Genomic DNA, 22,993 nt, shown 5'->3' with positions numbered 1-22,993 from the left:
AATCTCCTCTAAACGGCGACGGGCCTCTGCAAAGCGTTGTCGTCAATGTTCTTCATTACGGATGAATTGATCCAGTGTCTTGCCTTTAAACATACCCCATGCCTGGACATAAATAACAGTCTGGCCACAGTGGCTGAGAAAAGCCTAATTAAGTTTAATCAATGCTACTTTATGGCCTACTCACACGTAATTCAATTCTTTAAACACTTGCTTTTTATGTTTGAAAAAGACTATTGAAATTGTAATGCGATTAGTCCGTGAGTCAGCGCTTCGCCAGAGGCTCCAGGAGAACGTGTGGATGTACTGTACGTGAATGGCAGCTAACGAATGGCAGTTAGTGCCCGCTATTCCTTCACTTTCCAGCCAAAAACGATTTCATGTATTAATCCACAGTCAATTCTCTTTCCATCTGTCTCTTCCATGGTATCTCATGACCCATTCACTTATTACTGATTATCTCCTATTCAGATCCCCAGTTTCATCATCAGGAAGGAATGAAAGAAATGATAATTACGTATAATGAAACTGATATCTATATCAATCAGTGGAAACGCACCAAAGGTGCATATCTGTTTCAATGGATTTCCAATTCCACATTGGATCTCCTGATGAAAAGAAATTCATCAGCATGTCTCGATGGATTTTTGGAAAGGTTCTCAGGCCCTTCCTCATTGGATGTTACTGTATGTGATAGAGATCTAGACATCTATTGAGTTTGGCCCATTGTTCTTCTCGAGGGCTCTGCACAAAATACTCTGTTATTGTTCAATGGAGAACTTTGACACTTCTCTGTAGTTTAGACCATTGCATTTCATTACACCAATAGTCGGCATGTCCATGTATTGAAGCTACAGTATTTGTTCTGATTGTAGGCTGTGTTGATTTTGCTCGTGGCAGTCTGTGCATAGCAGGCCTGTATTACCCTAGCCTGTTTGATTACGTGCATGATATTGGTTTTCTGTGAAATCACTGAGCCAGCTGGCTGCTGAGCTGAGGCCAGGTAATGAGTACATAGCTATAACCCTGTTTGGCTCAGTCCTGCCCCAACAGATTGTCCATATACTGTAGCATTGTGCATCCAGCACATACCGTAGAGGTGGGAGAAGGAAGGTGTGCACTGGCTGAGCACAGGGGGCAGCAGGGAGGTAGAGATGGAGGGGGGGGGGGGGGGGGGGGCTGAAATGGAGAGAAAAAAACCTCCCTGCCTCTCTTTTGCACCGCACAGTGTGCCTTTCTAAGTAGGACAGTAAAATGGATGGCCCATCGCTGCTAGCTGACCTACATAGAGACACAGACAAAATAGTTCCCTCAGCATAAGAGCTACAGTAGAGTGGAGCCCAGCCACTCGCTCCTGCAAAAACACGCATGCACACAGGAAACACACACACACCCAGAGGCGCATTTACCCAGAGGCACACACTGTATTCACACACACATGAACAAGGAAATACACACACAGGTAGGACTAACAAATGCAAGCGTGCAAATATTCCCACAACGCAAACTGACACTTAGATAAATTCACTGTCATCACACACACAAGAAAAATGTGTTTAGATATGATATGTATATACACTCAGTGGGGCAAAAAAGTATTTGGTCAGCCACCAATTGTGCAAGTTCTCCCACTTAAAAAGATGAGAGAGGCCTGTAATTTTCATCATAGGTACACTTTAACTATGACATACAAATTGAGAAAAAAAATCCAGAAAATCACATTGTAGGATTTTTAATGAATTTATTTGCAAATTATGGTGGAAAATAAGTATTTGGTCACCTACAAACAAGCAAGATTTCTGGCTCTCACAGACCTGTAACTTCTTCTTTAAGAGGCTCCTCTGTCCTCCACTCGTTACCTGTATTAATGGCACCTGTTTGAACTTGTTATCAGTATAAAAGACACCTGTCCACAAATAGTCACACTCCAAACTCCACTATGGCCAAGACCAAAGAGCTGTCAAAGGACACCAGAAACAAAATTGTAGACCTGCACCAGGCTGGGAAGACTGAATCTGCAATAGGTAAGCAGCTTGGTTTGAAGAAATCAACTGTGGGAGCAATTATTAGGAAATGAAAGACATACAAGACCACTGATAATCTCCCTCGATCTGGGGTTCCACGCAAGATCTCAACCCGTGGGGTCAAAATGATCACAAGAACGGTGAGCAAAAATCCCAGAACCACACGGGGGGACCTAGTGAATGACCTGCAGAGAGCTGGGACCAAGGTAACAAAGCTACCATCAGTAACACACTACTCCGCCAGGGACTCAAATCCTGCAGTGCCAGATGTGTCCCCCTGCTTAAGCCAGTACATGTCCAGGCCCATCTGAAGTTTGCTAGAGAGCATTTGGATGATCCAGAAAAAGATTGAGAGAATGTCATATGGTCAGATGAAACCAAAATATAACTTTTTGGTGAAAACTCAACTCGTCGTGTTTGGAGGACAAAGAATACTGAGTTGCATCCAAAGAACACCATACCTACTGTGAAGCATGGGGGTGGAAACATCATGCTTTGGGGCTGTTTTTCTGCAAAGGGACCAGGACGACTGATCCGTGTAAAGGAAAGAATGAATGGGGCCAAGTATCGTGAGATTTTGAGTGAAAACCTCCTTCCATCAGCAAGGGCATTGAAGATGAAACGTGGCTCAGTTGTGGCAAAATGGCTTAAGGACAACAAAGTCAAGGTATTGGAGTGGCCATCACAAAGCCCTGAACTCAATCCTGTAGAAAATTTGTGGGCAGAACTGAAAAAGCGTGGGCGAGCAAGGAGACCTACAAACCTGACTCAGTTACTGCAGCTCTGTCAGGAGGAATGGGACAAAATTCCCCCAACTTATTGTGGAAGGCTACCCAAAACGTTTGACCCAAGTTAAACAATTTAAAGACAATGCTACCGAATACTAATTGAGTGTTTGTGGACTTCTGACCCACTGGGAATGTGATAAAATAAATAAAGGCTGAAATAAAACATTACTTTTGCTATTATTCTGACATTTCACATTCTTAAAATGAAGTGGGGATCCTAACTGACCTAAGACAGGGAATTTTTACTAGGATTAAGTGTCAGGAATTGTGAAAAACTGAGTTTAAATGTATTTGGCTAAGGTGTATGTTAACTTCCGACTTCAACTGTATTTCCGTTAGTACCATGTATTTTATATTCCTGCTACCAGTCACTTTTCAGCCCTGTTTACATGTATATCCGCCTATCACGCCGACACTGACACTCGTACACCCACACACTCACACTGACCCCCACACACTCACAATAACACCCACACACTCACACGAACACCCACACACTCACACTAACCCCCACACACTCACAATAACACCCACACACTCACACGAACACACTCACACTCACACCCACACACTCACACTGACCCCCACACACTCACAATAACACCCACACACTCACACTCACACACTCACACTCACACCCACACACTCACACTGACCCCCACACACTCACAATAACACCCACACACTCACACGAACACACTCACACTCACACCCACACACTCACACTGACCCCCACACACTCACAATAACACCCACACACTCACACTCACACACTCACACTCACACCCACACACTCACACTAACACCCACACACTTACACACACTTACACTAACACCCACACACTCACTCTTACACCCACATGCTTACACTAAAACCCACACACTCACTCTTACACCCACACACTCAGTAACACCCACACACTTACACTATTATACTGTACACATACACCACCACACACACATACACACACACACACACACCACTTATGCTGCTGCCATACTGTTTACAATTATTATTATTATTGTCATGTATCCTGATACCAGTTACATTCTCCTAATCTCTGTCTACATGTACATACATGTACAAACTGAACCTCCAAAACTCCAGCATCTCTGCACATTGTAAATGTAGTGCTGGCGTCTATTTTTGATCCTCCGCTGTCTAACCTATTCAACCCTCCATCTCACATCTCCCTGCCTCTCCACGCCAGCCTCCACACGCACACACAGACATTGAATAAATTGTAATCACAGAAATAATACAGATTTTTTTTTTGAATTTTGAAAAATAAATCTGCATAGCCTACATTGAAAGCCAGTAGGACAGCAGAACAGCTGAGGTGGTGTATTCTACAGCATCCCACTGCATGCTTTACCATTTCATTACATGTAGTTCTTATTTTTATCAGACTCTTATAGCTCAAAAAGCCCAGCAGTAAGACCAGTGTGTGTGTGTGTGTGTGTGTGTGTGTGTGTGTGTGTGTGTGTGTCCGTTTATCACTACACTGATCTGCCAGGGGATATGAATTAGCTCTTTCTCCTCTAATGGGAATGATTCAGGGGAATGTCACAGGAGCAAAATATATTGAGCTTTTTCACCCTCTTCTTTTCTTTGCTCTTAATTGCCTGGGAAAAAGGCAAGAGAGTGCAATTTCTGTATGCAGAGTCAATAGGGCTGACTACAAGTCATGTTAATAGACTCTCTGCTGCTCCACAGCCTCCCAGGCCAGTCTCTAAAGAGAGTCCTCTCCACCAGCCTCTTTAGGAGAAAACCAGGGGCTTCTTCTGTGCCAGTCATTAATGAAATCGTCCTCCTCTTCGCTCCAGGACTGAGTAAGAACGCTGACGCCACGGCCGCTCTATTTCCCCGGCAGCAGCTTGTGGCTCTGTCACCATGGTTATTCATATAGCTAACATACTGAAGCGCCGTGGTACACATGCTTCTGTTCATACTGTAGCATGCCTGTGTGTGTGAAATGCTTTATGTCAGCATTTTAGGGAAGACTAAGTGAACCGTTCTCATCATTTGTTCTCTTTCTGTCTCTGTAGTTTATTACTGGAACATGACACACTGCTTCCTTGCGTTCTCCCCTCCTTTCCTGGACACTCGGTCATGGAGTGTTCCGGTGCTCCAGTGTGGGAATATGTGTGCTTGGCCGTGCTCTGGGTCTGTTAATGGTAATGAGTTTATAAATGAAAGGATTACCTGAGTGCTGTTTCCAGGGTCCTCAGTAAAAGCAGAGAGATGTGATGATCAAAGGCCTGTAATAGTGGAGCTGTGGACTCTGGGAGGCTGCCACCGGAGGTGTGTGCCCTACTCCCGGCTCTGATTGGATGGGTTAAGGGTTGGTCATGCATAGTGAGGTCAGAGCAGCCAATCATGAAAGGGAAGCAGTGGGAGGGGAAGGGGTAACTTGAGCCTGTCGCTCTAGCAGCCAGAGGGTGTGTGTGCATGCGCGCCTATGTGTGTTTGCGCGTGGGACAGTCTGTGTGTGTGTTTCTGGGGGTCAGAGGTCATCCTTCCCTTGGTTGTTCCACTTCCTCGCCTCTCTGGTGTTTGACACGGTGCGTTTTAAGAGCTGCGAGGCCTGCTGCATTCCTCCTCAGCAGACAGAACAGCAGCCTAGCTACCCTACCCTCATTAGATGCTCAATTTCGGTGAGTCCATGGGAAAAGTGGAGCGCAGATCATTAGCGATTTGGAGGGAGCGATTTGTTTTGCTCCACAAGTTGTTTAGCATTACATGTCTGTAGTGCTGACGATTTCTTAACTACCCTTAGTTTTAACATCTAATGTTGCCATAAATCATATGTGGCACTTATCCTTACGTGTGCTGGGGTATGAGTCATTCCTCTATATGAAGAGATGGTGTCTGCTGTTAGGGGTGTGTGTGCGATGCGGTGCCCACGTCTGTGTGTGTTTGGGAGTGAGAGATGGACCTGACCTCTGGCCATAACTCAGATCTCCCCCTCCTGCTGTTTCCGCATCCTGCTTCCTCTCCTTCTTTCTCTCTCTCTCTCTTTCTCTCTCTCTCTCTTTCTCACTCACTCACTCACTCACTCACTCACTCACTCACTCACTCACTCACTCACTCACTCACTCTCACACTCTCACACACACACACACACACACACACACACACACACACACACACACACACACACACACACACACACACACACACACACACACACACACACACACACACCATCTGTCTCGCTTTGTGTCGGTCTCTGTCTTTTTCACTTCATGTCTCTGTCTCTTCTTTAAACTCACACACAGAGACACAAACTCAGGCACGACATATCTGTTTCTCCCTTGGTCCCTCTCCCTCATCTCCATGGTGTATATTGACCCCGAAAGTCATGGAGGTAATTGGAGTAACAGTATTGTCAAGACGATACATGTACAGTATCGTTCTTCCCCATGTTTTCCCTGCTTTCTCCTTCTTTTCACCCAGTGAAACATATTTGGACCTAGTCATTAGAGAGTTGTGGGAGGTCTGCTCCTGGTATTGATTCTACTGTCCAATCTCATTTATTTTACATGGCTTTTCCACTCCCAGGAGCTCACCAGGTATCTATGCTGCTTTGTGATGGAGGGCTTGGGTAAATAAGGCTTTGTGATGGAGGGCTTGGGTAAATAAGGCTTTGTGATGGAGGGCTTGGGTAAATAAGGCTTTGTGATGGAGGGCTTGGGTAAATAAGGCTTTGTGATGGAGGGCTTGGGTAAATAAGGCTTTGTGATGGAGGGCTTTGGTAAATAAGGCTTTGTGATGGAGGGCTTGGGTAAATAAGGCTTTGTGATGGAGGGCTTGGGTAAATAAGGCTTTGTGATGGAGGGCTTTGGTAAATAAGGCTTTGTGATGGAGGGCTTGGGTAAATAAGGCTTTGTGATGGAGGGCTTGGGTAAATAAGGCTTTGTGATGGAGGGCTTTGGTAAATAAGGCTTTGTGATGGAGGGCTTGGGTAAATAAGGCTTTGTGATGGAGGGCTTGGGTAAATAAGGCGGAAAATACCCATTGATTCCCTGAAGATCCATGTATTGATCCTGAAGGATCATCTTTTGTGTTCTTTGTTCACCCCTTCATCCCAGCATGGAGGTAAACCCCAGGCCTGTGAACTCAGTGCTCACTCTCTTTCAGAAACACAGACAGAGATACACACACGGACACGGACACACCATGGTAACCCAGTGTTTTCAGTCATAAGTGCCAATGAGCTCATTATGGACTGCACATTAAGAAGTGTTTCTGAGATGATGTCACCCTGTAATGGTGTCACTCTCTGTTCTGGGCGAAGGCTAACGATGCTGTCCTATTCCACCAGCCAGTCCCTCATACAGATCCTAGTGTAGGACCTGATCGTGATCGTTTACAAAAGATACGTGATCGTATATAAATGTACGGTTTGAAATGATTATGTTTTAGTCAAATAATATAGCTGTTTTGGCTTCTTGCGGCCAATTTGCAGTCTTAAAAAAGAAAAAGTCTGAATGTTGTTGATGATCCCTGTCCTATACCATCGTTGGTCCTGGATGAGCATGATATCTCACCTCCTGCTGAGTATCTAAAGCTGTAAAAGATGGATGCACATATCTCACTGCTCTGTGAGCCTTCATTTTCATGTAAAGAGGGATGACACTGGCACATCACTAGAATCTGTCTGCTCCACTGTACCCAGGGGATTGTGGGTATGCGCGCTGTGTGTGATCGCTCCACATAATGCAACCTTAAGAAAGTGTTAAAACACGTCCTACACATTAACCGAGGATAACATTTTCATGTGCTGAGGTCCACATTATTTTACAGCCTTGCCCACATAAGCTAGTTATGTGTGTAAATGGTGCCACACACTCAGGGAAACATAATAGAGAAAAACGATTTAGCCTCATTTGTAATTCCCAGGTGCTAAAAAGAGCGAGTTGAGTAATATGTTAAAGTTGGATTTTAAACAGGGGCTGCCAGTTAAGTCAACTGAAAAGTAAAGTTTTCTGCATTTATTACGAAGTCCCCTTTAGTATCTGCCGGAAAATGACGATTGAAAACTCTCCGGAATGCTACAGCATCTGATTTGCTCTTGTTCTACTTCAAATACATTAAAGTGGCTCTGGCAGAATCAGCTTTTTAAGCAAAGGTCACTTGACGTTTCATTGATTTAGCATTTTAAAGTTATTTGCGTAGCCTCTCTCTCTCTCTGCGGGGGAATGGCATTATGCAGGCAAGGAGAGTGTGTGTGCAGTGTGCTGTTTGCTGCTGGTGAGAGGCTGTGAACGCGGCCTGGGTGTAGCTCAGTGGAGACGGGGGGCGGGGCTAGACCTGCCACTCTCTAACAAGTATAAGATACAGCCAAGACCCCTCACCTCTGCAGCAGCCACCCAGCCAGTCAGCTACCCAGCCAGTCAGCTACCCAGCCAGTCAGCCACCCAGCCAGTCAGCTACCCAGCCAGTCAGCTACCCAGCCAGTCAGCTACCCAGCCAGTCAGCTACCCAGCCAGTCAGCTACGCAGCCAGTCAGCCACACAGCCAGTCAGCCACCCAGCCAGTCAGCTACCCAGCCACCCAGCCAGTCAGCCACCCAGCCAGTCAGCCACCCAGCCAGTCAGCCACCCAGCCAGTCAGCCACCCAGCCAGCCACTAACACTTGTTGCCAGCCTTCACATTGAAAATCCATGTGTTGTCATTAGTCCGTTTAAATTTTTGTCAGCGAAGGTGTTGGCACCTCTCCCTGTCTCTATTGATTCCGGCTCCTCTTTAATAATCTCATAGAAGTGTAGTCCTGCTCTCCTGCCATGTTGGGGCAACAGAACAGGACTACCCACCCAGGATTACCAGACAGGAATGACACACCTCTATCTGACACCCTAGGATGAGAGGAAGGGAGAATGGGGAGGATGAGTGGAGGGAAGGAAGGGGAGAGGGCTTGTGTGCCTGTAAGTGTTGGGTTTGTAAGTAGGGTAGAGGAGCGAGGGGTGGAAGACTAATATGGGGTAGAGGGTCAGACAGCCCCTGTGGGAGGGCCTGGGTTGGTGAGGGGTGTTGTTCTGTATTTCTGACATCCTGGAAGACAATACAACCCAGCCAGCAGTAGAGAATATCCATCAGACAGTAGAGCCTGTTCACTGGTATCAGAGGCTCTGTGGTGGCTGTAGTGAGTGTATGGATCAGTGGGTTGTTTGTCTAATAGAACATTATAAGCTCAGGTTATGAATAACTCCCAGTAAGACTGAGCCAGACTCTCTGGTTGCAGGGAGTACTCTCTACATCTGCCATAATAAGGCAACTGGAGCTGGCTCTCTGACCTTATTGGATTCAATACACTGATTAGAATGTGGTTTGCTTTAAATGAAACAAAATAATCCTTAATTTACTTGCTCTTGCGTTTCTATATCAGTGTGTCATGAGTTTGTGTGGAAGGAGTGTGTGTTTGTTGAGTGGGCACGCAGTGAGATGTTTAGGTCAGCAACCTATGATTTATTTAGTCTTAGTCTTGGGTGTAGTAGCATATCCAAAGTGCTGGTCTCCGCAGCTCCCTCTGTGGGCCAGTGGTGGTAGTGCTTGGTGGGTGGTGACGACGGAGACTTGGCCCTGACCACACAGGGTGTAATAGTGCAGTGGAAACTGTGCTGTCAGTTAATAGAGGAGCTGCCTCTCTCAGTGTGTGGCAGTGGGAGAGAGTGCGATGACAGTAGAGCTCTCCTGCAGAGAGGGCAGGTGTGTTAACCCCTCTCCCTGTTTCTCTCTTTCTCTCTCTCGCTCTCTGCTCTCTTGGTCTGCTCACCCAGCCGCCACTCTCTCCTCCCGCACTCCGCTGTGACAAATGGCTCCTGACGGCTGATTTGTTGGTTGTCAAAAGTGGTCCTTGTGCCGCCGACGAGGGGGAGGTGGATCGAGCTGGAAAACAAGCTGCATCTTCCAATTTTCCAGCTCCCACCACCGCTTCTCAGCCTCGCCCACAGAAACACTCGCAGGCAGGCAGCCCACGGCAAGCCAAGATGTCACTTCTCAAATTGATATTCTCTCGGTCTGACATAGAATGCATCAAATTAATAGCTGTTCATGATTTATCAGCGTATTCATTCATTTTCATTCAACCTCAGTGATTCCCAGCTTTTCCTGGGTTTTGTAAGCTCCTTTTGCACTAGAGGTGTTTCAGTGACATCCTCTTAGTAATGACAAGGGAACTAGGAAAAAAGGGAAAAGAGGGTGAGAGAAAGACAGTACTTTTGAAACAGCCATAAAACCCAGGCGTTAGTTGGGAGGGGCGACCAACTTTCCTTCCCACCAGCTACTCCAGGATGTCCCGACGAGCTTCTAGAGGAAGTCATCCAACTTGGCCTGAGTTCTCTCCCATGACAGTAGTTAGAACACTGCGCTGTCTGCCCTGCATAGACAGTTAATCTCCCCAACACCCCAACCTGCCCCTGGGCCATGTGGTTACAGTAACATGAAACACTAAACCTGCCCCTGGGCCACGTGGTTACAGTAAAATGAAACACTAAACCTGCCCCTGGGCCATGTGGTTACAGTAACATGAAACACTAAACCTGCCCCTGGGCCACGTGGTTACAGTAACATGAAACACTAAACCTGCCCCTGGGCCATGTGGTTACAGTAACATGATGTTCTTTGTATGACATTTTAATATTTGATTATTAACCAATGATATTAGGCCACTCCTGGCCATGATTACAGACACCTGTGTCTTCTGACACTATATAAACGACTCATCCCGCAGTGTTTGTGATTATACCCTGATGAAGACAGCTTGGCTGTCGAAACGTTGGTATTACATTTTTGCATCTGAGCTCCAAGAGTGTGCGGCTCTCTTTTATTTTTAGTTACAGTAACATGAAACACTAAACCTGCCCCTGGGCCACGTGGTTACAGTAAACAGCAGCAGTCATTCTATAGAGAGCTTTAGGAGTGTCTCTCAGTGCATGTGAATGTGACTAATGTGCACTACACAATCTGAGATGAGTCAAAGGTCACAGTGGAATAGAAGGGGCTGCGCTGGGTTATTTACCCATGGTCCTCTTCTCTTATTAGCCCTGCTGTCTCCTTATCTCCTCTTATGTCATCCTGTGTTCTGTATGTCATCCTAGCTCCTTCACCCCCTGACCTCTGACCCTGTTTAGGCTCGCTTAAGCCCTGGAGGTTGCTGACTGTTGAAATGTTGTTGATATTATGGACTGGGTGTTTGTGTTCCAAGTAGGCTGATTGTATAATTTTATGGTATTCACTGTTATTATCAAATAAAATCACATTTTATTTGTCACATGCTTGGTAAACAACAGGTGTAGACTAACAGTTAAATGGGCTCTTCCCAACAATGCAGAGAAATAGAAAAATAACAGAAAGATAATAACACTAAATACATCATGTGTAATGATACCTTGGCTATATACACAGGGTACCAGTACAGAGTCAATGTGCAGCGGTAAGAGGTCATTGAGGTATATATGTACGTATAGGGGTGGCAGGTAGCCTAGTGGTTAGAGTGTTGGACTAGTAACCGAAAGGTTGCAAGATTGAATCCCAGAGCTGACAAGGTAAAAAATCTGTCTTTCTGCCCCTGAACAAGGCAGTTAACCCACTGTCATTGAAAACAAGCATTTGTTCTTAACTGATGTGCCTAGTTAAATAAATAAATAAAACATATAGGTAGGGGTAAAGTGACTAGGCAGCAGGATAGACAGTAGCAGCCGTGTATGTGATGAGTCAAAAGAGTAGGTGCAAAAGGGAGGTCAATGCAGATAGTCCAGGTCCCTATTTGGTTAACTATTAACAGTCTTATGGCTTGGGGGTAGAAGGTATGGGTATGATATAGGTTCAGTTTGGCAACCATATTCAAGCTAAGACTACATTTCCTGTTTGACCCCTTGTCTTCTATTGGTGAATGAACATCCATATCTCTTCATCACATAGTCTGTTGAGCTCCATTATAATGGAGTGGATTGTGGTGTGTTAGAATGACTATGTGTTTATGTGTTTATCCAGTGTGGCGCAGCGGTCTAAGGCACTGCACCTCAGTGCAAGAGGTGTCAATACAGTCCCTGGTTTGTATCCCGGCTGTATCACATCCGGCCGTGATTGGGAGACCCATAGGGTGGCACACAATTGGCCCGGTTTTGGCCGGGGTAGGCCGTCATTGTAAATAAGAATTTGTTCTTACCTGACTTGCCCAGTTAAATCAAAACATTTATGGTAATGCTTGTTTGAGCCCAGGCTGAGGTGATCTTTACTGTCTGTCTGTCTTCTGTATACAGTACTACAGGCTGCTTCTCATTCATTCCCACTTATTCTTTTATTCCAAATTCTTTGTGTTTCCACACTAGCTCTTCCTTTCTAACACAATGCAATAGAAAATAATTTCCCCTTTGAACCCTCGCCATAAAGAAGGCAGATTGCTTTGTGCGTCAGCCATCAGAACAGCAGAGAAAAGAGCATAGCCGTTCCCTGGTGCGCCAAGGCTACAGTCGTCTTGTCTCATGGCCTTGTCTTCTTGATATAGGAAGGGGTTAAGCTTTTATTTTATAAATACCTTCAAACATCCCACGGTCAATGATACATTCAGATATGCCGAGTCCTGCATTAACATAAAAACGAGGTCTTGTTATACAGTGAAATTTCAATGAAGCGAACACAAAATGCATTTAATGAAATTCAGATGCTAAGGCCCCTGCTCCCATGAATCTCATTAAATGGGCTTTGTGCTGTTTTTCCATCTTCTCTTTGTGGAGAAGGTCCTCCAGTGCCTCTAATAAGGTCTGAGATTTCATCATATTCTTGATTTAGAGAAGACAATGTCTGTCTTGTTCAGTTGTTCCTCCCAGCGCTCACGCCATTCTGCCTCTCCAAAAGATGGGGGGCGGGCAGAGTTTCTCCATGCACTTCATGATAATAGCTGCATGGTGCATTTTCTTTTAATACTGAAGTTTGCGAATGTCCCCCTAACTCACTGTCTCTCTCTTCTCTCTCTCTTCTCTCTCTCTCTCTCTCTCTCTCTCTCTCTCTCTCTCTCTCTCTCTCTCTCTCTCTCTCTCTCTCTCTCTCTCTCTCTCTCTCTCTCTCTCTCTCTCTCTCTCTCTCTTTCTCTCTCTCTGTACAGGATTCGGCTTTGTAACTTTCGAGGGTGAAGACGTCGTAGAGAAAGTCTGTGAAATTCATTTTCATGAAATCAATAATAAAATGGTAAGTCTACTCTTCTTTTCAATTCCAGGTTGGTGTTGAAAGATTAATATTTGATTTCCTCTTTAATGGAGTGTTAATAGCTTAGAGTCAACGGTGTGTGTGGGGCGTATGCGTGTGTGTGTGTGCTCGTGCATGACTGTATATATACGTGTGTGTGTTTGTGTGAGTGTGTGTGTGGGTGTGTGCACGCCTGTGTGTGTGTGTGTGTGTGTGCGTACATGTGCGTGCCTGTTTGTGTGCACTCTGTGGGTCTCTGGGTTTCTGGGATGGGGTCGCGCAGTGGTGTGTACTGCCCGGTAACTGTGAAATTGTGTGTGTGAGTTCCGCCTGTCATGTTGAGGGAGTGGTGAGGGGAACCTGTCGCTTTCTTGCCCCTACATTCCCCAAACCATACAACACGCACACCTTGAGTGCTGGCCAGCCAGGGAGAGAGTGTTGCTGGGAGAGCATTGGCAGAGGAAGAGTTCATTAACCAGGGATTAGAGCCTTCCAGGAAGCCCAGTAATGATCTAACTCACCACCTCACTGCTGTTGTCTTCTGCTTCAAAGCACACAGTCGAAAGCTTAAGGTCATTCCATCAGTTCAGCTCATCAGATGAATCAATTGAGCACGGCGTACTGTAGCCGTCAATGTTTCTGTCACACGTTGATAGATAGTAGACAGTTCTGAGTCTCTGTAGTAGCGGTTAGGCCCCTCCTGCCCCCCTGTGTGTACACTGTGTGTAGTCTACTGACTGGGTTGGCCTGTGATGGGCTAGAGGGAATACTCTCTTCCTGTCACTCTACGGGCTGGGACTCCTCCCTTCACTATGTGGTCTCCTTCAGGGTCATAGACCTGAGTGACGGCGGTGGTGTAGTAGAAACAAGAGACCGACTCGTCCATGTATGGCCCTTACTTACCACAATCTTTGTAACAGTCCCTGCTGATCAGAGCCTCCCATAGGAATCACTTGAGAAGAACAGAGAGGAAAGGAGACAGGTAGAGGAGAGGGGAGGGGAGGGGAAAAGAGAGGAGAGGAGAGAATAGAGAGAGAGAAAGAGGAGAAACAGGCCTGGTTATCTGAGCTGGAGATCAGATATTGTAGTAATTCTGATCCCCCTCGTCTCCCCTCTTCCATCCCTCCATCCCCTCTCCCTCTCTTTCTCCGTCACAGACAAGCTGCTCCTTGAGCCCAGGGACAGACACAGTGTCTGCTTGCAGATCTATGAGACCAAGACAATGCTATCGATTTTTATATGATATTGCATCAAATGGTTTCATCGTTCAGGGAGCACCAAGCCAGGGCTGCCATTTCGTTTTCCCTGCAGTGGTTTGGAGAATTGTTCGTGCCACCCATCGACAGGCTGGATTGAATTGGACTAGCAGGGAATTGCATGAGATGGGGAACTTCAGAGAAATGGAGGAGAATAAAAAGCTACTTGAAATACTCCAGGTTATTTGTCTTGTTGAAAATAACAGAAGTTGATGTGCTGCACTCTCTCTGTGCGGTAATGAGATGGTTGAGCGTTTCTAAGACAACCGAGGAGAGGGTTTAACCGTTCCGGGGAGTTTAAGCAAGCTTCTTCCCATTTTCCTCTCTATTAGAATCCACTGGTAGAGCTTCAGATCAAAGCTTTATCTGAAGCATCATCTGCTAACAGTCTGTGCTGTGTATATTTGACTTGCTAATTCCATTCATCATCATTATTATGATTATTATTTAGTATACTCCTGTGGCAGGCAGGGTCCTGTATTCAGGCTGTTTTAGTGTCATCGTGTGTTTTGATGCCTCTCATTTCTGCTTCCTGCCATCTGTTGCATGTTGAACCCCTTCCTTTAATAGAGTTTACAGTCAACTGTGTGCCAGGCGACCCGGCTCTGAGGGAATTCAGTAGAGATTGAAACACAGGCCACAGGTCCAGAGCGGTGGACGTTAGGGAAGGGTCTGCTGGTAAGGGTCAGATTGTGTAGGTGATGACAGAGCATGTGTCGCCCTCGTGAGGATTTCTCTCACGGCGCGACGCTGCCTGCCTTTGATGTCCGCTCTAAGCACACGCAGCCGCCCATGAAACATTCAGCAGGCTTTTCCTCTGCCGGAGACAGAGGGGGGGGGGGGGGGTTGAACAGAACTCTCTTCAAATCCAAACGTCCCACTTTGGCCCCTTAGAAATCCGACAGAGTGCTGACATCTGGGAGAACAGGAAGGGGGCGAATGGAGGAGGGGAAGGAGGTTAGGATGGAGTGGGGGAAGGAGGAGGGGAAGGAGAGGAAGGAGGAAGGGATGGATGAGAGGAAGGAGGAGAGGGAGGAGGAGGGGATGGAGGAGGGGATGGAGGAGGGGAAGGAGGAGGGGATGGAGGAGAGGATGGAGGAGAGGGAGGAGGAGGGGAAGGAGGAGGGGAAAGAGGAGGGGAAGGAGGAGAGGATGGAGGAGAGGATGGAGGGAAAGCAGGGAAGATAAAAGGCTCAGGTTTTAACTTAGTATTACAGGAGGATTTTTGGGGGGGATTTAATATCTGAGTTCACCCAATTAAGTCATTTCCGAAATAGACCTATTACACTCCTGTGATCTCAGATAATTCATGGATATCCACTGGACAGGACTCCCTGTAATGTTAAGAGTTTTAATAATACCTCCTGGTGCTATCCCTTTGATGTGCCCTCCAGTAGGCCTGCCACTCTGCTACTGACAGCACAGGCAGACAGACAGGCAGACAGACCACTCTTGGGAGTTTACATGAACTTCAGCACCTAGGTGAACCCTCCTCCCCCAAGCCTAGCTCATCATCTAGGGTCAGTGCACATTGAGATGTAATCTACCCATGGTGTGTGTGTGTGTGTGCTTGTGTGTGAACATATGCATGCCTGTGTATGTGTGTGCGTGTGTGTGTGTTTGTGCACTGGGGTGTGTGTGTGTGAGTGGATCCTGGAGGATTTACTCAATCACCCAGGGTTCATGTGTGGAGCAGCATAGCTCTACACTAAGGACAGGATATTTATAGCTGGGTTGACGTAGCGGAGGAATGTGGATGTCCATCTGACTGAGTGAAACTACCCCATCCTCTCCTCTACTCTCTGCTGTGGTCTGCCCACTAGGGGGGCTCCTGGCCTCTGGTGAACCATTGCCTACCTTGCTGGGAAGTACCATGTCCCGGTCATCATGTCTCTCTCTCTCTCTTTCTCTCTCTCTCTCTCTCCCCCTCTCCTTCCATTCCCAGCCTTTTCAGGTCTGATTACTGTGGAGCCCCACAGGGCAGGAGCGAGAGAGTGATTGAGGAAATGGCCTGTTCTCTCTGTCTCAATGTCATCCTGATCACCAACTTCCTCTCTGATTGTTATAGTGTGAGTTTTGCCTCATCTGCGAGGCGGCCAGGGGGACAGAGGCTGAATGACAATAAGGTCTCACTTTATCTCTCTAAATATCTCCAGGTAGCCCTGTGTATCGCCACCTGCTGGTGTGTGTGATAGACTAACACCTGCTCTATGCATTAAGTTTACGCTGTCAAGCAGTAGAGGGGTGCTGATTGGGTAGCTTATATTATGGCCATTAGTCATTCAGCCACACCTCCTCATGGAGAGGGTTCCCTCATTGTAATGGAGTAGAACCATAGTGGAACTATAGTGTTGTAGTGGAACCAAGAAGCTGCAATCAGCGGTCCTCTGAGATGGTGTTGTGTGGAACCGTGTGGAGGGAGCTGTGAGAATCTGCTAGCACTTCAGCGCCAGTGTGACATTTATCAAGAGGCATAGGTTGTCATTAATATGTGAGCTGGGCCTAATGGGCTGCTGTTGGGCTGATGAGCCTGATGGATGACTGGCAGGACGGCCAGGGACGATGAGGGAGGGAGTGACACACTGTCTGTCAGTCAGCAGAGCACACACACACACACACCATGTTACATCAGCACGACATGCCACGCTGCAGCGCCTCTCTGACAGATGGGACCTCTCAGACACACTCTGCTTTAAGGAAACACTGAATTTGGGGTTCACTGGAACCCACTGTATTATTCCTCTTTAATTGCTATTCACATCTGAATATACTATCAGTCCCAATGTTCATTTTGGTTTACATTAATCAATGATATTCTCAATTCACAAATACCACCATGCAGTGATTTACAACTACAACCTTGAAAACCTTGTCTTGTCTCTTTTGTCCCTCTCTTCCCGAGTGCCCTGTGTTTTGTTGGATCTGCTTTGAGTTAGTGTCCACTCTCCATGTCCAAGTAGAGACATAGCTTTGGCATACTGAGACAGGAAGGGAAACTGTGGCTCAGTGTGAATATGAGGAAACATGTTGGAATCTGGTGGTTTTAGAATTAGATTGGTAACAGTCTGTAATCTGCTGCCATTGGATTTGTAGCTATACTGAACAAAAATATAAAGGCACTTTAAATGTAAAGTGCTGGTCCCATGTTTCGTGAGCTGCAATACAAAATTCCAGAAATGTTCCATACGTACAAAAAGTTTATTTCTCTCAAATTTTATGCACACATTTGTTTACATCCCTGTTAGTGAGCATTTCTCCTTTGCCAAGATAATCCATCCACCTGGCGGGTGTGGCACTTTAAGAAGCTGATTAAAAAGCATGATCATTAAACAGGTGCTGGGGACAAAACAAAGCCACTGTAAAATGTGCAGTTTTGTCACACAACACAATGTCACAGATGTCTGAATTTTTGAAGAAGTGTGCAATTGGCATGCTGACTGTAGGAATGTCCACCAGAGCTGTTGACAGATAATTGAATGTTAATTTTTCTACCATAAGCCGCCTCCAATGTCATTTTAGAGAATTTGTCACTATGTCCAACTGGCCTCTCAACCGCAGACCATGTGTATGGCGTCATGTGGGCGAACGGTTTGCTGATGTCAACATTGTGAACAGAGTGCCCCAATGTGGCGGTGGGGTTATGGTATGGGCAGGCATAAGCTACATACAACGAACACAGTTGCATTTTATCGATGGCAATTTGAATGTACAAAAATACCGTGACGAGATGCTGAGACCATTGTGAGGTCCATTTTCTTTAAGGTATCTGTGACTAACATATCTGTATTGCCTGTCATGTGAAATCCATAGATTGGGGCCTAATGAATTGATTTTCTCATATGAACTGTGACACAGTAAAATCTTTGAAATTGTTGCATGTTGCTTTTATACTTTTGCTCAGTATAGATGATTCCCCTCAGCATGTTGTTACTCTAGTGAAAATGGTTTCACTAGATATTAAGACCTGAGAGGTGCTGTACAGGAAGCAGCTGCTCCAACTCTGAGTTAGGGCTGACCTTGTCAAAGTGACAGGATACAAGTCGTGTTTTGAAGTAAAGCTGTTCTAATGTGAGTTGCTGTAGCACAGATAGAAATACTGGCGGAGGCAGGGAAATGTCAGAAGCAGGGAAGTGTATTGAGAGATAGAGAGAGATAGTTAGAGAGAAAGAGAGAGAGGGCGAGAGAGAGGGCGGGGGGGGGATATAGATGTGTGTGTGATGGGGGAAATATAGATTTCTGTCTCATAGGTGAAGCTACTTTAAGTGTATCAATAATGCACATGGTCTCATGTCTCTCATGTAATTTAATTCAAGTTACTGGGAGTTCTGCTGTCCTGGTTAACCTGGGCCTTTCTGATACCTTTCAGCAGCAGAAGCGTTTGTCCCCCCTGCCATTGCCAGTAGTATCAGTGGTTGGAGGGAGCCTAGAAGGGAACAGTGAAGTGGATCTAGATGATGTGGATGCTGTAGTGTTGATGGCAGGTTGCTGTTGCCCTCTCTCTTTGACAAGAGTCATTCAGTCATCCCTCTAATCGAAGCAATGATCTCTGTTCTCTCCACCACCCGCCTCCCAATATGAATGCATAATGAACACCTATCAAGTAGTGGCTCAGATCTCTAGATGGGAGTAGTGTGCCGTTAAAATAGGCCCATATTGGTTTTAGTGAACTGCTCCAAGGTAATGTTCTTAAATGTGTCATTTATGATATTCCTCAGTAGAGAATGATCACTGCCGCAGGGATGAATTTTCCGTTAGTAGTCAATTTCCCAGTCGGGTCCCCTGACATGGCCAACCAATTACTGTAGTGAGCAGGCAGGCAAGCAGGCAGGCAAGCAGGCAGGCAGGCAAGCAGGGAGGCAGGCAGGTAGCGCTGCTTCCAGCCCACACTGACTGGAGCAGGGAGGGAAGGCTATAAATTACAGGCATGCCTCCATGTACTGTATGGAAATAGGGAGAGGTGTTGCTGGAGGAACTGAATGTTGAAAGATATTATGTACATTGAATCCACATTTCACCCACATTGTTTTAGATTGATGTAATGTCATTTAGTCCAGAATTTCAGTTAAATAACATACCGGGCGATCTTGATGTTCTGTGATACATCTTGATTGTGTCAAACCCATGTCCCATTGCTGTTAGGATGTATATGAACCTGAACATGACAGCCAGATAGTGACAGATCCAACGATTACATGCCTGCTGTGAGACAGTCACTTAAAGTTCAGTATACTGCCAGATAGAACGTGCATTATGTTAAAAGCAATGACTCTATATATGAATGGACAAAGCCATTGATCACGTGACACCCTTCATTCCTATGTGAAGACTCAATAGCACATTGAAGCCAAATTAAGTCAGTTAAGATGACGTCACATGGAGACATAGGGGTTTTCTTGTTTCGGTAAAAGTACCTCCTCCGTCCTCTCTCCTCCGTCCTCCCTCCTCAGTCTTCTCTTTTTCGTGACCCAGAAACCGTTAAGTGGTTGAGTGGTCGAGGAGTTTGTGAATTCGTTAGTAGGCAAACGGAAAACGGTCCTCCCGTCCTCGATAGCCTCCTTTTGGCGAAGAAGCACAAGTGTATCCTACCTGAGTCCTTCACAGAAGAGTTTTGAAATCTGCCACACATCCTTTAATCTATAAAATGTCTTGCACAAATTCGTTTTTATCCCTTTATACATTTATTTTGGGATTCCACCCTGCAAACGTAATTTGCCTGATGACGCGTGATTGGATATGGATTCTCATTTCATACACATTTTCGTCCACTTACCCTCTCCTCGCCGCCTCTCCTCGATTACCTTTAAGCTTTTTCGAAAGGAGTCTAGGAATGACGGAGGAGAGAGGATGCAGGAGTTGAGCAAATCTAATTGAGAAAAGCAGTTTGAGCTATTCCAGGAAGGGACATTGCAGGCTAGCTCAGTGCTGCCCCCTCTCATTGAATAACTCAAGCTGAAGGCCGAGCTACTGCAGGCTGCCATTAGCAACTAAATTATCCCTATGACTTCTTCTGTGTGCAATTTTAAAATAATCGGTTCAAGGACATACATCTGGTGTATTACAAGCAATTATTGGTACCATGACAGGTGCCGTGTGTTTTTTATGCACATTGCGCGTAACATAGTGACCCACCATTATTGCATCATACAGCCATGAAACAGGAAGCGATTTTCTTGCTGTCATTTTCCCCCAAATTCTTTGTGAGCGCTTTTACCATGTCCCTTGTTCAGTACAAGCAGCTTATTTTGCCTCTCATTTCATGATTCAGTCCTTTGAGGAAGGAAGTCATCCTGTGCTCTCTGGTTCAGTACTCTTTGTGTGGCTGTGCAATTGCATACGCCAAAAGGAGGTGCCATATCTGTGTGTGCTTCCTTCATGACAGATTTACTTTGGGGAAAAGTGTTTGGTACCCTGCATCTGAAAGGTCTGAACATCTGATTATGGAGAACAGGTTGTCCTGACAAATAAACGATCATCAACGTCCCCTAGTCTGCTCTTTCTTCTCACCTCTCCTCTCATAGAGTTACAATAGTAGAGATGCAGAATCACTAAAACCTTTGGTTTATAGGTGGAGCTGTGAAGAGGGTGTTCTCAAGATGGTCTACTGCCGTAAAAACGATCCACCATAAATAATGGACGTATTATGTAAGCTACCATTGTTCTTTACTGTGACATTATAAAAAATTATGCTTTTTTAATATGTGATCCACCGCCTAGATTCGGTCTTATGTAGCAAAATTTGAAATTGTGTTTTTTACATTGGATAAAAGCAGAGACACAGAGCTACAAAATGGTATATCATACACTGCATTTGAGGAACAATGGGAAAGTCATTCTGCTTTGAAAGTTGATAAACTTTTGAGAAAATGGCCTTTGAATGTTTTGGTACTTACTGGAGAGCTCTTCTTCGTCTACACCCATTGAGGATCGTTCACACCCTCTTAGTTTGCTCCACCAATCTCTTTAAGGGTTGATCTGAGCGTTCTGTCCTAACAGCAGTCAAGCACTCAAGCTAACTGGCTAACAGTTGTGGAAATTAACTATTAAAATGGACACGCATAGTGGAGTCTTTTGTTAAGACATATAGCTTGCTAGCTATTTTATTTATTTATTTTTATTTCACCTTTATTTAACCAGGTAGGCTAGTTGAGAACAAGTTCTCATTTGCAACTGCGACCTGGCCAAGATAAACGCATAGCAGTGTGAACAGACAACAACACAGATGGAGTAAACAATAAACAATAAACAAGTCAATAACATAGTAGAAAAAAAAGAATATATACAGTGCCTTGCGAAAGTATTCGGCCCCCTTGAACTTTGCGACCTTTTGCCACATTTCAGGCTTCAAATATAAAGATATAAAACTGTATTTTTTTGTGAAGAATCAACAACAAGTGGGACACAATCATGAAGTGGAACGACATTTATTGGATATTTTAAACTTTTTTAACAAATCAAAAACTGAAAAATTGGGCGTGCAAAATTATTCAGTCCCCTTAAGTTAATACTTTGTAGCGCCACCTTTTGCTGCGATTACAGCTGTAAGTCGCTTGGGGTATGTCTCTATCAGTTTTGCACATCAAGAGACTGACATTTTTTCCCATTCCTCCTTGCAAAACAGCTCGAGCTCAGTGAGGTTGGATGGAGAGCATTTGTGAACAGCAGTTTTCAGTTCTTTCCACAGATTCTCGATTGGATTCAGGTCTGGACTTTGACTTGGCCATTCTAACACCTGGATATGTTTATTTTTGAACCATTCCATTGTAGATTTTGCTTTATGTTTTGGATCATTGTCTTGTTGGAAGACAAATCTCCGTCCCAGTCTCAGGTCTTTTGCAGACTCCATCAGGTTTTCTTCCAGAATGGTCCTGTATTTGGCTCCATCCATCTTCCCATCAATTTTAACCATCTTCCCTGTCCCTGCTGAAGAAAAGCAGGCCCAAACCATGATGCTGCCACCACCATGTTTGACAGGGTGGATGGTGTGTTCAGGGTGATGAGCTGTGTTGCTTTTACGCCAAACATAACGTTTTGCATTGTTGCCAAAAAGTTCAATTTTGGTTTCATCTGACCAGAGCACCTTCTTCCACATGTTTGGTGTGTTTCTTGTGGCAAACTTTAAACTACACTTTTTATGGATATCTTTAAGAAATGGCTTTCTTCTTGCCACTCTTCCATAAAGGCCAGATTTGTGCAATATACGACTGATTGTTGTCCTATGGACAGAGTCTCCCACCTCAGCTGTAGATCTCTGCAGTTCATCCAGAGTGATCATGGGCCTCTTTGCTGCATCTCTGATCAGTCTTCTCCTTGTATGAGCTGAAAGTTTAGAGGGACGGCCAGGTCTTGGTAGATTTGCAGTGGTCTGATACTCCTTCCATTTCAATATTATCGCTTGCACAGTGCTCCTTGGGATGTTTAAAGCTTGGGAAATCTTTTTGTATCCAAATCCGGCTTTAAACTTCTTCACAACAGTATCTCGGACCTGCCTGGTGTGTTCCTTGTTCTTCATGATGCTCTCTGCGCTTTTAACAGACCTCTGAGACTATCACAGTGCAGGTGCATTTATACGGAGACTTGATTACACACAGGTGGATTGTATTTATCATCATTAGTCATTTAGGTCAACATTGGATCATTCAGAGATCCTCACTGAACTTCTGGAGAGAGTTTGCTGCACTGAAAGTAAAGGGGCTGAATAATTTTGCACGCCCAATTTTTCAGTTTTTGATTTGTTAAAAA

The 22,993-nt window shown here is 45.3% G+C and overlaps 1 protein-coding gene across 21 annotated transcripts in view; it reads left to right on the top strand.

Moving 5' to 3' along the window:
- The window catches only part of LOC139418453 (RNA-binding protein Musashi homolog 2-like), a 337,230-nt gene that overhangs the window by 232,221 nt on the left and 82,016 nt on the right, over positions 1-22,993 (top strand). For all 21 annotated transcript variants that reach the window (XM_071167895.1, XM_071167893.1, XM_071167896.1 and 18 more), the window contains exon 8: positions 12,919-13,001. In XM_071167895.1, the coding sequence (XP_071023996.1) occupies positions 12,919-13,001 (83 nt within the window). The remainder of the gene's footprint in view (positions 1-12,918; positions 13,002-22,993) is intronic.

Source organism: Oncorhynchus clarkii, chromosome 10, assembly GCF_045791955.1.
Source record: "Oncorhynchus clarkii lewisi isolate Uvic-CL-2024 chromosome 10, UVic_Ocla_1.0, whole genome shotgun sequence".
In the NCBI taxonomy this organism is placed as follows: Eukaryota; Metazoa; Chordata; class Actinopteri; order Salmoniformes; family Salmonidae; genus Oncorhynchus; species Oncorhynchus clarkii.
Note: the sequence above shows the minus strand (reverse complement) of the source record. Positions and strands in the feature narration are given on the sequence as shown.